At 45.6% G+C, this 14,014-nt stretch overlaps 1 protein-coding gene across 1 annotated transcript in view; it reads left to right on the forward strand.

The window, feature by feature from the left end:
• Fech (ferrochelatase) overlaps positions 1–14,014 on the forward strand; it is a 32,663-nt gene that overhangs the window by 10,434 nt on the left and 8,215 nt on the right. Inside the window, exons 3-6 of the mRNA XM_032885667.1 lie at positions 304–423; positions 3,826–3,974; positions 8,729–8,863; positions 11,826–11,932. Of these exons, the coding sequence (XP_032741558.1) occupies positions 304–423; positions 3,826–3,974; positions 8,729–8,863; positions 11,826–11,932 (511 nt within the window). The remainder of the gene's footprint in view (positions 1–303; positions 424–3,825; positions 3,975–8,728; positions 8,864–11,825; positions 11,933–14,014) is intronic.

Genomic DNA, 14,014 nt, shown 5'->3' on the forward strand with positions numbered 1-14,014 from the left:
CCTTCGGCCTCTGAACAGTGTTTTGATTTCTAAAACTCTGTGTCTCTGTCTCTAAAGAATTGGATCTTCATTCAAGACTGACAGGAAAATAGAGAAACTGAGTTCAGTTTATGCCAACATAGGGCTGTACTAGAGACAAGGGTCGGCGTTTGAGGCGGGTCAGTGAAGAAGTGGAGGCCCTCTGTGTCTCTGAGGAGACAGCCCTGTGATAGCAGCACAGGGCCTGTGCGTTCTTATCAGCTGAAGTAACTTCTGCCCCGGAGCAAATGAAAGTGTGGCAATGAACTGTTTTATCTCCTGTAGGAAGCCCAAAACGGGCATATTAATGTTAAACATGGGAGGCCCCGAAACCCTTGGAGAAGTTCAAGACTTCCTTCAGAGGCTCTTCCTGGACCGAGACCTCATGACCCTTCCCATTCAAAAGTAAGATATGCTGTGTGGAATACAGTGTGTGTGTGTGAGTGTGTGTGTGTGTGTGTGTGTGCGTGTGTGTGTGTGTGTGTGTGCGTGTGTGTGTGTGCATTTGTCATCTTGTCATCCGTGCAGCTCTGGCCATGGTCACAGCAGCACTCGTGCCTTCTGTAGGGAAACAGAAGGAAATGGTGTACAGAGCCATGCAGCAGGAGATCGAGTTAGCAAGAACTGCCCTTGCTTGGGTCCTCTCCTCCCAGGGCCTGGGAGTTTCCATTTTCTAAGCACAGCTAAAGTAACTTGAAAGTGTCACAGATTTGTAAGGATGTGCTTGTGCTTGACCCTTGACTGCCGATTAACATTCAGGAAGCAACAATGATCACTTCCTGTACTTGACGGTGGATTATGGCTTCTCTCTCCTCCCTTCCATTCTTACTCACTGCTTCCTTTTCTCTCATTTCCTTTCAAAAGAAGTTTGGTTTTGTTTTTTTTTTAATTTTTTTTTCCTTTTCTTTTTTTCTGGAGCTGGGGACCGAACCCAGGGCCTTGCTCTTGCTAGGCAAGTGCTCTACCACTGAGCTAAATCCCCAACCCTCAAAAGAAGTTTTACAATAAAGAAATTAACTCGTGTATATATAACTAAAATGCAAATAATATATTCATGCTAAAACAAATGTCCTTGTCACCTCGAGTTCCAGCACCAGTTAACCAAATGTAAGCCCTGTTCTATTTGAAACAGTGCATGCATATCTGAGCATGCGTATACCTGTCCGCATTCTCCCCGTTTCGTTATGTAAGCGTGAATACCTACTGGCCTTATTTGTTACTTTTGTAGTTTTCTTCATAGCAGTGCTCTGTTTCGTAACAGACTGTACAGGTCTGTCAGATTTTCTCGTGATCGTTTTGATTCTATCTTTTTTTAGTTTGCACTTCATTAGTAGAGAGTTGTTTCCAGTATGTCCGTAGACCCTGTTTTGTGTACCTCATGGCCCACATATGCACCGGTATAATTAGCATTCATTTTGTTAAATTAATAGCAGCGTGGACAGTGGAGTTTGGTTCTTAGAACCCTCATTGTTTGCCGGCTTCGATCCCAGCACTGGTGAAATAGTGCTGTAGGGCGAGTTGACAGGCCAGTGAGAAGCCCTGTCTTTTTTATTTTTATTTTTTTAAAGGTGGTTGTGCAGACAAAAATGCTCAAGGTCTTTTCCTGGTCTATACATTCGCCCAATAAGCACACTCCCAACCCACAGCTCTGCACTTTCGTACCCAGGTGCCTTCCTCCACACAGACATACTTCATTTTGTCTTTTGTGTTTTGGGGTGTTTGTCTGTTTTTTTTGAGACAGAGTTTCTCTGTGTAGCCTTGGCAATTCTAGAACTCCCTCTGTAGACCAGGCTGTCCTGGAACTTACAGAGATCCCCCTGCCACTGCCACTGCCACCACAGCCCAGCCCCAGACATCCGTCTTAAGAGCAGTGTCTGACACTGAGAGTGTAGCTGTGGCAAAGAACAGATCCTTCTGGAAGTGACTTCAGCTTTAGATTCACAGATTTGTTTTGTTTGCTGGCTTGTCAGTCACAGGGATCTCCTCCCTCTGTCCTGATTCCTCGTCCTAGAAATTATTAACTCAGTTTCCAGAAACCATCGGAACCGCCACTTTGCTTACTGTTTGGTGATGTGCCAGATCCCCCGATGCCAGGGAGCTGACTTGGTGTCCTTCCAGATCGTCCCAACTGCAGTGACACGGTTACCTCTGCCTTGGGTTACATAGAACGAATGGCAGGTTGCACAGTGTTCCCAAGGCGCTTTGAGAGTTAGAAAGGCAGCCTTGCCTCAGCCTCAGCACGGAGTGTGCCTGGATGTTCGTATAAGGAAATACATTGTGCAATAGTGACAAATGTTTCTTTAGATTTTATTTTAAGCCCAGTGGTAGTGTCTCACACTTCCAATCCCAGTAGGAAGATCTCTGGGAGTTTGAGACCAGCATGGTCTACAGAGCGTGTCCCAGGACTGCCAAAGCTACACAGAAAAACCAACCCTGTCTCAAGAAAAGTTTTTATTGTAAATCGTGTGTGTGCATGCTTGGATACAGGAGCTGAGGAATCTACAGGAGGATGTCAGATCCCTTGGAACGGAAGATGCAGGTGGCTGTGAGCTGCCCAACATGGGTGCTGGGAACAGAGCTGGAGTCCTGTGCTAGAGGACTGCGTGCTCTTAACTGCTGAGCCATCCTCCGGGCCCATAGTCAGGTTTCGATGCCCAAGAATTTTGATATTTAATCGCTGAGGCCTTTGTTTGATACAGTGCTTTCCAATCTCTTAACTCCACTTCTGTCACTGTTTTTATATAATGTATAATATACATTATATATTTTTTATAATGTATAAGAGCAGTGGAAGTTGTTTTAGGAAAGGAAATATGGTAAGAGCTACTTATTATTTTTGAGAAAACTTTCTCAACATTGCACTCAGTATTTATTGATGTATCGGAGTCTTGTTACCTGTTTCATAACACCAAAGGATACATTTCTTTTTACATTTCAGCATGTGTGTTTGTGTGTGTGTGTGTGTACATATCATGGAGGGACTCACATGGTGGAAGGAAAGAACCAACTCAAATTGTCCTCTGTCCACTGCATTTGTATACACACATGTGCAAATGCACATGTACCAGAGTGTATACACACATGTGCAAATGCACATGTACCAGAGTGTATACACACATGTGCATATGCACATGTACCAGAGTGTATACACACATGTGCATATGCACATGTACCAGAGTGTATACACACATGTGCATATGCACACACCTGTAGGCCCTCACCCCGTCCCCAAATAGTAAGTTTAACAAAAAATTGCTTTCAAAAGAGCCCTGTGTGGGTTAGGCTTGGTGCAGCAGGAGGCTCAGGCAGTAGTCCCCAGGGCAAGCCTGAGCAGCATTGTGGTTCAAAGGCAGTCCAAGTAACAAGGTGAGATTCTGTCTCAAAATTAAAAGCAAATGGGGCCAGTCCTGGGGCTTCGGTTCAACAGCGAAGCCCTTGCTGAGCATGTGAGGGCCTGGATTCAGGCTCCAGTGTCCCAGAACCAAACAACACCGACAAAACCAATGTATGATTCCTGTGCTTTCTCCCCAATCTTGTTAGGTGCAGGTTAAGCATGTAGGATGGCAGCTAGCAGCATCCAGGTCAGAGGAGTGAGGTGTCCAGAGTGTGAAGAATAGAACATTGTGGAGTGCAGAGCTGAGCTCTCAGATCCATGCCGAATTGTTAGGGGCCTCACGGCCACACTCCTAACCACTGGTCTTGTTTGACTGTCCTTATGTTTTACTCATCTCTTCCTTAGTGAGTAGAATGTATCTTGAATTGAGAAGGTGAACTAAAATCCCCTCACTTATATGCCCAATGATTTAGTAAGCTGGCACCATTCATCGCCAAACGCCGAACCCCCAAAATTCAAGAGCAGTATCGCAGGATCGGAGGTGGATCCCCCATCAAGATGTGGACTTCCAAGCAAGGAGAAGGCATGGTGAAGCTGCTGGATGAGCTGTCCCCTGACACAGGTGTGCTGTTCTCATTGACGCAGTGCTAGGCCGATTAGAGTAGGGTTCAGAGTCGGGGGTGGGGGAGCAGTCCTGTAATCCCAGCACTCAAGAGGCTAAGGCAGGAAGATTCTCTGCACGAGAGAGAGAGAGAGAGAGAGAGAGAGAGAGAGAGAGAGAGAGAGTGTGAATGAAGGACTGTGGAGAGAGCGAGGGAGAGAGAGAGAGAGAGAGAGAGAGAGAGAGAGTGTAAGAGAGTGAGGGAGAGAGAATGTGTGTGTAAGAGAGAGAGAGAGTGTGTGTGTAAGAGAGTGAGGGAGATAGAGTGTGTGAAGTGCACATTTGTGTGGATGGGTGTGGGTGCACGTGGAGGCCCACAGTTAATGACTGATGTCTTCCTCCATTGCTCTCCACTTCATATACTGAGGCTGGGTTTTCCAGTCTGACTCAGAGCTCACCTATCTAGTCAGTCTAAGCTAGCCAGCTTGCCTTGGGATCTCTTACCTCCGCCTCCTGTGTGCTGGGGTTACAGGGGTCCGCCTCACCTGCCCTGCTTTTATGTGTTACTGGATCTGAATTTGGGGAAAAACGTCTTCCTGTGTGTACTGTAAGCACTTTATCCACTGATCCATTTTCTTGTTCCTGGTACTAACAACTATTGATTTGTGAGTTTCTAGAATACATAATTCATGGTCACCTGACTGAGTTCTCAAGGCATTATCCTCTGACTGTAGAACTTTCAAAAATTACTTCCATTGTTCCAAGTAGACAAACTGAAAAGTTGGAAAGTGTTTCAAAAGGAAGTTTAAAGTTCAGGTGAGCTACATTGCAAAGAAGAAGCGATATTCCATGCACAGAGGGTAAGGCTGTTGTGTTGGACGATAATTAATGAGTATTTGGAGAGGTAACTGTAACTCTGACTGAGTCACAGGGCAGCCTTCAGTCAAACTTTCAGCCATCAGTACCTCCACGGTGAGGCAACAAGTTGCTGCATTGGCCTGGCTCTAAGGGCACACATCTGGTAACCTGTGACGTCTACATAGACTGAGACGTTAAAGCCAAGAGTTAGCTACAGATGCTGCATTTATTGCTGTCCAAGGCACACTCGATTGCAGGACACGGTTCCTTACAATACTAAAGCATGAACCACTGGGAATGTCCTGGTTTGCTTTCTGTCACTGTGATACTGTACTGACCTGAAGCAACTTGGGGGAAAAAAAGTTTATTTCATTTTACATTTCCATGTAACAATCCCATCACTGAGGGAAGCTAAGGAAAAAGTTCAGGCAGGAACTAAAGCAGAGACCATGGAGGAGTGTCCAGGCATGGCACTGCCAGCTGAGCTTGCCCTCCCCCGGGTCAGTCATCAGTCAAGAAAATGCCTCACAGACATTCCCACAAACCAATCTGATGTAGCAATTCCTCACATTATGGTCCCCCTTCCCAGGTGACTCTGGTTTGTGTCCACCTGACAAAACCAACCAGCATAATGAGAAATGTTAAAACTGAAAAAAGTTCCAGTTAGGGCATATGTTCATTGTAAGTGCACTCTACGGCCTCGAATTCAGGACAGAGTTCATGATCCTGGGACCCTCAAAGAGAACAGCCTGTTAGCAGGACTCTTTTGGAAAGGATCACAGCATCAACTTGAAACGTTCTCAGCATACCAGTCCCATTGCACCGAGAGACCCAGTTTTCTCCTCCCTCAGCAGACCATCTCACTTAGAAAATTGTTCAGCTGCACTTCTGACCATCAGGTTTGCATCTTGTCATTTTTGTGGCTCAGGGGCCTTTCACGCACAGTTCCTCCTCACGGGCCACGGGCCACAATGCATCTCTTTAAATATGGCCGAAAAACTTAGCTGTCTCTACCCACCCCTACTCTGATTGTTGCCAGTTTATCATGGCAGTGAATTTGATGTGCAATTTATTTAGTGGAAGGAAGAGTTAGAAAGGTGCTGGTCTTTTTGGTTTATGTATTACTACAGCATCCCCTCCCATGAAGAGCTCTATCAGATGTCAGATTTGAGAAAGAAAACAGACAGGAAAGCCAGGAGTGGTGGCCACACCTTTAATCCCTTAATCCTTTAATCTTGTACTTGGGATCAGAGGCAGGGAGTTCAAGACCAGCCTGGTCTACAGAGTGTATTCCATGACAGCCAGGACTACATAGAGACCTTGACTCGAGAAACCAAAACAAAGAACAACAAACCAGGCAGGAACGCCTCCTTCCCACGTTCTCACCATTTTTCTCTGGTCACTGTGAGGACGCTGTTGAATGTCCAGCCTTTCTGTGGCTCCAGGCTTCCAGGTTGGGTGAAAAGCGTCCCAGGGTACCTTCCTACCTTCTATCAAAAGTGGTTTCCCACTTACTAGCTGGTCATTTTATTGTAAGGCCATATAATGCAAAGCCAGGAATTTACATGTGAGCAGGTTCTGACATTAATTCTCCTCTGCTGCGTAAGTCATCAAAGGATCATAGTACTCATTTTGCACTTGAAGTTGCTGGAAAGGTGACTTTTTAATTAGTGACTGAGCATTCTGTCCTCTAGAGATTTATTTTTAAAATATCCAGGACTCACAACAATTTGGGGCTAAGCTCAGTGGCTTGCTTGACAAGTCATTAAATCACTCAATGTGGCATAAAATTGTCTTTTCTCCTCTGTTTGGTCTATCCATTTGCTTATATATTACCTATGCTTCTACCCGTTGATGCCTGTACCTGTGTCTTTCACCCATCCATCCATCCACCCACCCACCCACTCATTCATCCATCCACCTATCCATCCATCCACCCACTCACCCATCCATCCATTCATCCACCCATATCCATCCATCCACCCACCCACCCATCCACCCACCCACCCACTCATTCATCCATCTATCCATTCATCCATCTATCCATTCATCCATCTATCCATCCATCTACCCACCCACTCATTCATCCATCTATCCATTCATCCACCTATCCATCCACTCACCCACCCACTCATTCATCCATCCACCCACCCACCCATCCATCCATCCATCCACCCACCCACTCCCCCCTCCATCCATCCACTCCACCCTCCACCCACCCATCCGCCCCCCCCTCCCCCCGTCTACCCTCCACCCACCCATCCACCCAACCAACCTCCACCCATCCATCCATCCACCCATCCATCCATCCACCCATCCATCCACCCACCCATCCATCCATCCATCCACCCACTCATCCACCCATCCACCACCCATCTCACCCATCCATCCACCCATCCATCCACCCATCCATCCACTCACCCATCCATCCATCCACCCACCCACCCATCCATCTATCCATCCATTCATCCATCCACTCATCCATCCTCCCTCCATCCATCCATCCACCCATCCATCCATCCATCCACCCATCCATTCATCCACACATCAGTGTGTGTGTGCACTGAGCATGTGGCAGCTGCATGCAGGAAGAATGTGAGCACTGCGCTTACCCTCCATGGAGCCAGCTTGCCTGGCCACGTTCACTCAGGCGGCAGAGTCACCTCCCTTGGGAGCTACCTTGGAAGCTCTCCTTGGGTTCCTAGCCCTTAGTGGGCCTTGGTACTCATGACCCTTTGGCAAGCCACTGTCCCCTTGGGTGCCACTACTTCTGGAAGACATGAATAAACATCTTCTCCAGACAGGAAACAGATGACAGCAAAATACGGATAAGCTGGTGAACCAGGAGTCTTACTTACAGGAACACAGCTAAGAGTTACTTACAGGACCAGGACTGCCTCAAACGCAACTGCGTCACCAAAGCCCACCATGGCATGGGTGACAGCTCACAGAGCTGGGAACTGGGGCCCACCACCCAGCAGGCTTCTCCGCAGGCCGGCCATCTTTGCAGTTGGCCAAGCCTCTCCCAGGTAGCTCAGCTGCTCTTTCTTTCTTCCTTGTAGGGACCTGTGCTGCTCCCTGCGTCCTCCAGGCTGCAGGGCATGTCTGAGAGTGAAGCGCAGAAGCCTTTTTTGTTTTCTTTTTTCTGAGTCCTGGCCTTGAACTCGCTCTAGATCACACTGACTTCAGACTCCACTGTCCTGCTTGAGGCACTTGTGTACTGTGGTCCGAATCCTGTCTACAAGGCCCCAGCAGCCCTCGCTTGTTTGTTTGGTTTTTGTTTTGATACACCGTCTAGCAATGTAGCTCAGGGTGGCCTTGAACTTGCCTTGTATCCCGAGCTGGCCTTAACTTGCCCTTTTGTCCTTGCTTCCTGAGTGTTGGAGGTTACAGGCATCTGCCTCTTTGCTCAATGAAGACAGTACATGTCAAGAATGAGCACTACATTTTAAAAAACGAAATGGACTCTCACTATGTAGCCCTGGCTGGCATGGAACTTGCTATGTAGAGCAGGCTGGCCTCAAACTCAGAGAGATCCTCATCCTTAGGATGGGATTAAAGGCTGTGCCACCATAGCCAGCTAGGTACTAGTTTTGGGGTTCTTTCTGCCTCTCTTTTCTTCGTCTCTTTATGCCTGATGAGAACAGAGAACTAAGAACAAAAGCTTGCACTGTAAAGATGATCATGTTAACAAAAGGTAGGTGGGTAGGACTGCCGACCTCAGAGAAGGACCAAGTGTTCCTGTGCCTGTTAAATGACGGACAAGCTACCCGGGATATCCTAACTTGCTCACCATATCAGCATTGTAGAAAATTAGGTTAGTCGTTTATTGTTCTGGCCATTACACTATGTTTGGTGACTCTGAGGAATCTATATAAAGATTAATTCCTTCTCCTTTCCACCGCGCTTCCTAATAGCACCTCACAAATACTATATTGGATTCCGGTACGTCCATCCCTTGACAGAAGAGGCAATTGAAGAGATGGAGAGAGATGGACTAGAAAGGGCCATTGCTTTCACACAGTATCCACAGTTCAGCTGCTCCACCACAGGTAAGGACATCTCGAAGGTGGCAATACCCCTGGCAGGTTAGCCCAGGGGTCTGTGCTGATGGGATTTGCAGTTTGAACGTCAAATCTGACCTGTCTTCTTTACTTCGTTTACTGCACGCTTCGTGCGTTTCTGGAATTATTGGCCAGTCAGCTGAGAATTACAAATGGGGTAGCGGGGTGGTGGCTGTGCTTGGTTACTACTTTAAAACAGTTAGTTAACAGATCACTTTCTAGGTTTGTTTTTATTTTGAAAACAGAAGTGTGCGTGTGATATGGAAAATACTGCTGTTTTTATTTTTATTTTTGTGTCTGTCTTTCCTTCAGTTATGGGTTAGTTACTGGTTAACTTCAAATTCCATCCAAGCCAGGTGTGGTGTCTCACACCTCTAATCCTAGGCAGAGGCAGGTTGATCTCTGTGAGTGTGAGGCCAGCCTGATCAACTTAGTGAGTTCGAGGACAGCCAAGGCTACATGGTAATTCCCCCTCTCAAAAACAAACAAACCCAACAACAAAAACAGCAACAACAAGGAAACCATGTGAGGCCTTGGATTGACATTTACAGACCTTTCTGTGCGCTTGGTTTTGGAATGCACTCCTCCTTGCTGTCCTCTGTACATTTGACTGAAGGTAAAACGGAAGCCTGGGAAACTGTATATTCATGTTTCCCAGTTATTCTTAATTATACGTAAAGCTTCTGGTGTTACCCACAAAGATAAGTGCATCTTCTCAAGGACTTAGGTCAGAGCATTTGTATTCCCAGTTTCTTTGAATAGAACAGAGGAAGCATTCCCAGTGTTGTGTGCCTTAAATACTGAGGCATACAGATGTGGGGGTGTTTGTGTGTGTGTGTGTGTGTGTGTGTGTAGGAGGAGGAGAAAGAGGAGAGACAGAGAGAGAGAGAGAGAGAGAGAGAGAGAGAGAGAGAGAGAGAGAGAAAGAAAGAGAGAAAGAGAGAGAGACTGAGAGAGAGAGAGCCAGCCATCTGTTAAAATGCCTGGTCTTTCACATGCGTCCAAAAGTTTGAATTGTGATTTACTTTGGGAATCTACAGGGTTTTTCTCTCTCTCTCTCTTTTTTTGGAGCTGGGGACCGAACCCAGGGCCTTGAGCTTGCTAGGCAAGCGCTCTACCACTGAGCTAAATCCCCAACCCCTGGAATCTACGGTTTTAAAATAACTAGTAATATATTATTGGAGAATGAGTCAGACCTTGGTATTTTCAAGGTATATTTTTATCTTGCTTTGCAAAACGTCCCTTAACATACAGATGTCTGCTTTCAAAAATATGAAAGTTAAAAGTCATTATCTGTGTGGCAACAGACGAATGCTTTAGCTCACCGCTGGTTCCTCCCGTGTGTCAGAGCTCAGGGCACACTGCTCTCCTCTAGGGCATCTCGTGTGGACTTCGGGGCTAGGAATGTTTCAGGCTTTCTTTGCGGCCAGTAGTCTCCTCTGTTACTTTGTCTTTTAAACGGGCCCTGCGTATTTCTCATAGCGTCTTCCCCACTTACATTTCCCTCTCCTTAACTACTTCTGTAGTATAGTGACTGATCTTCACTGACACGAGGGAGCTATCATGGCTCCCAGAAGCCCTTCTGTCCATCAGAAAATCATGCCCACGTGTGCAGTGAGATCTGCTATGTGAAGATGCTGGGTTACTTTGATTTGTATTAGAGATTATTTTTGACCCCCAAGCTTGGATTCTCTTACTGATTCATTATATTTTACTCATTGAAATGAAACCCATTGATTTTTTTTAAATACAAGTTGAACGTTATCCTGACCAAACAGTCTGAGATAAACTATATCTGTGTCCCAAGTAAGCTTTTTTTTTAAAAAAAATATTTATTTATTTATTTATTTATTAATTATGTATAAGTAGCTGTCTTCAGACACACCAGAAGAGGGCATCAGATCTCATTACAGATGGTTGTGAGCCACCATGTGGTTGCTGGGATTTGAGCTCAGGACCTCTGGAAGAGCAGCCAGTGCTCTTAACCACCAAGCCGTCTCTTCAGCCCCCAAGTAAGCTTTTTAAACCGGCAACTTAACTGATTCCTGTGGCAAAAAAAAAACCAAACATGGTTGGAACTTGATCTGTGTAGGACTGAGTAAGAGGGCCCTGTCAGGATTGGGTTCATAGGCCCAGTGTCAGCCTCCCAGGGCCAGGGGAAAGCTGTGGCTTTGTTCTGCCAACTTCTGGACTTCAGGTTGTCACATTCACCTTTCATTTAGGAACACAATTTTTGCTAGGTTACCTGTTAGAGTGTAGCGTTTGCTTACTTTATTCCAGGGGATGATGCCTTTTGTAAAAGTTGATTAAGTACAGGGCCTTTAGACCCCTCAATAGGCTGCTTGCCGAATGATGACATCGCTCTAAAGCTTTCATTTGAACACGAGAAATATTTAACTTGTAATATTGAGTGAAATATCCAAAATGCTCCAGATACAGAATAATGGATATTTTAACACAGAAACTTGGTGAAATAAACAGCTCTAAAGGAAAATGCCAGAAAGCGGCTCCACGAGGATAAAACAATGCGGCATCAGCATGCTGGGATAACAGCCCACTTCTGTCTCTCTTCCTCACCCCCTACACTGCGTGTAATGAGGCCGATTCTGGCCACAATAGGAGCGCTTTCTTCCCGGGGCTCTCAGTTGTGAGACTTGGTACTTACAGGTTCACAATAGCTTACATTGCAGAGGCTCACGGCCCTCACACTGCCCGGTAGAAATGGCCTCAGTCATCTTTGAGGGTTGAAATTGACTGCTCTTTAGTGATCTTCTCTCGCAGGGCTGTTAAATCTATATGCATTTTAGAGTGCTCAAAAGATCGTAATTAGACTGGGTTTCTGTAGAGATGCAGCTGCCCACTCGGAACCCCCAATCATCGCCTTCGCTAGCCTGCGCTGTGTTTTTACCACAATCGAGAGCGTGTACTAAATGGCTCCCTTCCATTTTAGGCAGCAGCTTAAATGCCATTTACAGATACTATAACGAGGTGGGGCGGAAGCCCACCATGAAGTGGAGCACAATCGACAGGTGGCCCACGCACCCCCTCCTCATCCAGGTGTGTATGCCCACGGCAGCCTCTGTCCTCACAGCCGTGCGCCGCTGGAGATGCCCACTGAGCCTCCTGGGTTCTCTTGCTGAAATCGCGTAGTGGGAATTAAAGCCACGCCGCTAGACTTTTCCCGTATCGTGAAACATGGCAGTGCGTTTAGAGGTTTCCTTTCCTCGGATTATGCTTTAGTACGCAGTTAGAGTTTGAGTTTCGCATTTCTCAGCAGCCAGAAGAACGTTAAAGATTCTATCAATTTCCACTGACTTATGTGTCTAGATGGAATGACCAACAAATGACTTAAATCTAATATTTTTAAATTCTTCGAAAACATCAAAGGATTAGAGAAGCGAAGACAGTGTATAGGGGCTTGTCTGAGACATGAAGTAAACAACATTCTAAATTTTATAGATCAAAAGAAAATTTTCATTTCTCCTGTACACTTACCTTCGTAATATGCTGTCAGGGGGTACTTTTATTTTAGAAGACTCAGTTAAAATATGCTGTCAATGGGTACTTTTATTTTAGAAGAATCAGTTAAAATTACAATTCTAAACCATTAGCTTTGAATTGGTGTCACCTTATTTTAAAAAAAAACCACGAGAGTGAAGTTGGCTTTAAAAATGAATCCCAATTAATTCGTATGGGGTTTTGAGTCTGTAAACGTTTTTGTTTTTGAGTTATTTTAGGTCGAGATATATGTAGAGCTTTGGATTTATTTTATATTTTATATACTTTGTTCATTCTGTGATCATTGGCAAATACCGGCAATGATCGGCAGCACTTAAAACCTGTGACCACTAGATGGCGGTAGACGGCATTAAAATCGGGCTGGCTTCCCCAGAGTGGTGTCCAGTGGGCAGGGAAGGGGTTAACACTTGTGTAGGAGTAAAAGAGGTCCCCTAGGGATGGGTGTCGCTGTGGGCTGCGCGCGTGTCCAGCGTTCATCGTTCTCCTGGGTCCAGCCAGGGGTAGCTGGAGCGCCTAAGGCCCGGAATGCTGCTATTGAAGCCGTGGCTGGGAAGGAGGGGTGTTGCAGGTCTGAGCTGACATGTGGCCCAGGAACCAGGGATCTGCACAGCATCTGCCTGCCCTGATCGCGGGAGTAATTAGATTTGCATTAAAATTCAGCCCTTTGAAAGGGGGAAGCAGAAAGATGGAAAGGTCTCTTAACCGAGGAAGTCTCTGTTCATAAAATGAAAGGGAATTTTAGAGGCATTTATCTGCCCTCCTGGCTGGCGTGATTGAAGGCTCTGAGAGGCCTCGCTGCTTTCATTTTGCACAGGGGCTGTGCACAGAAAATCCTGCAGATGGGTCTTAGGTGATTTAAGTAGCACTTCTGTTTGCCCATGCCGCTTGAGTTTTGAAGATGGCTTAGTGACTCTCGCAAGCCCTGAGGAATTGTGTTCTTACTTGCAATTTTACAAGCTGAGGAAAGGAAAGGAAGGAGGACAATCCCCTAAAACTCTTACATCCCCTCGACTGAAAAATAGGGCCTTAAATCTCATATTTCTGCATGTTTAGGTACTGGTTACTCAAAATAGTCTTACTATCGCCATCTCTCTAGTCCCGCTATGTAGCTAGCTTTTGGAGAAGTTGTGTAAATGTGTATTCCAGGTTCTCATTACCAGCTTTATAGTGGCTTCTTTATGTTCTAGAAAAATAATCCTTTCTGAGCAGTCTTGCTTCCTAAACATTATGAACGCTATAAAAATATAGCTTTTGTTTGTATCAAATGTTATCACACAACATGGAGATGAGGAGGAAGGGAGAGGGAAGAAGAGAACTCCAATGCCTTTTCTAAGCGCCATTTTCTTCATTTGGGCATCACTTACCAAAACTCGTGAGTTCTAGAATGGTAGATATTCTAGTATTCTTAGGGACTAGTTTGGAACTTAGAGTATTGACTGAACACTGATATGTAACAAAACTATGTCAATTTTGGTTTGTATGACTCTGTTAAGTTCTCTAAATTTTATTGGAAATTATTCCTGACATGCAAAATAGTTACAAGATTATTAGTTAAAAGGATAGCGTGCTGGGAAGCTGGCTCATTGGTTAAGAACACATACCATACTCAACTCCCAGCAA

The sequence above is a fragment of the Rattus rattus genome, chromosome 15 (assembly GCF_011064425.1).
Source record: "Rattus rattus isolate New Zealand chromosome 15, Rrattus_CSIRO_v1, whole genome shotgun sequence".
Classification (NCBI taxonomy): Eukaryota; Metazoa; Chordata; class Mammalia; order Rodentia; family Muridae; genus Rattus; species Rattus rattus.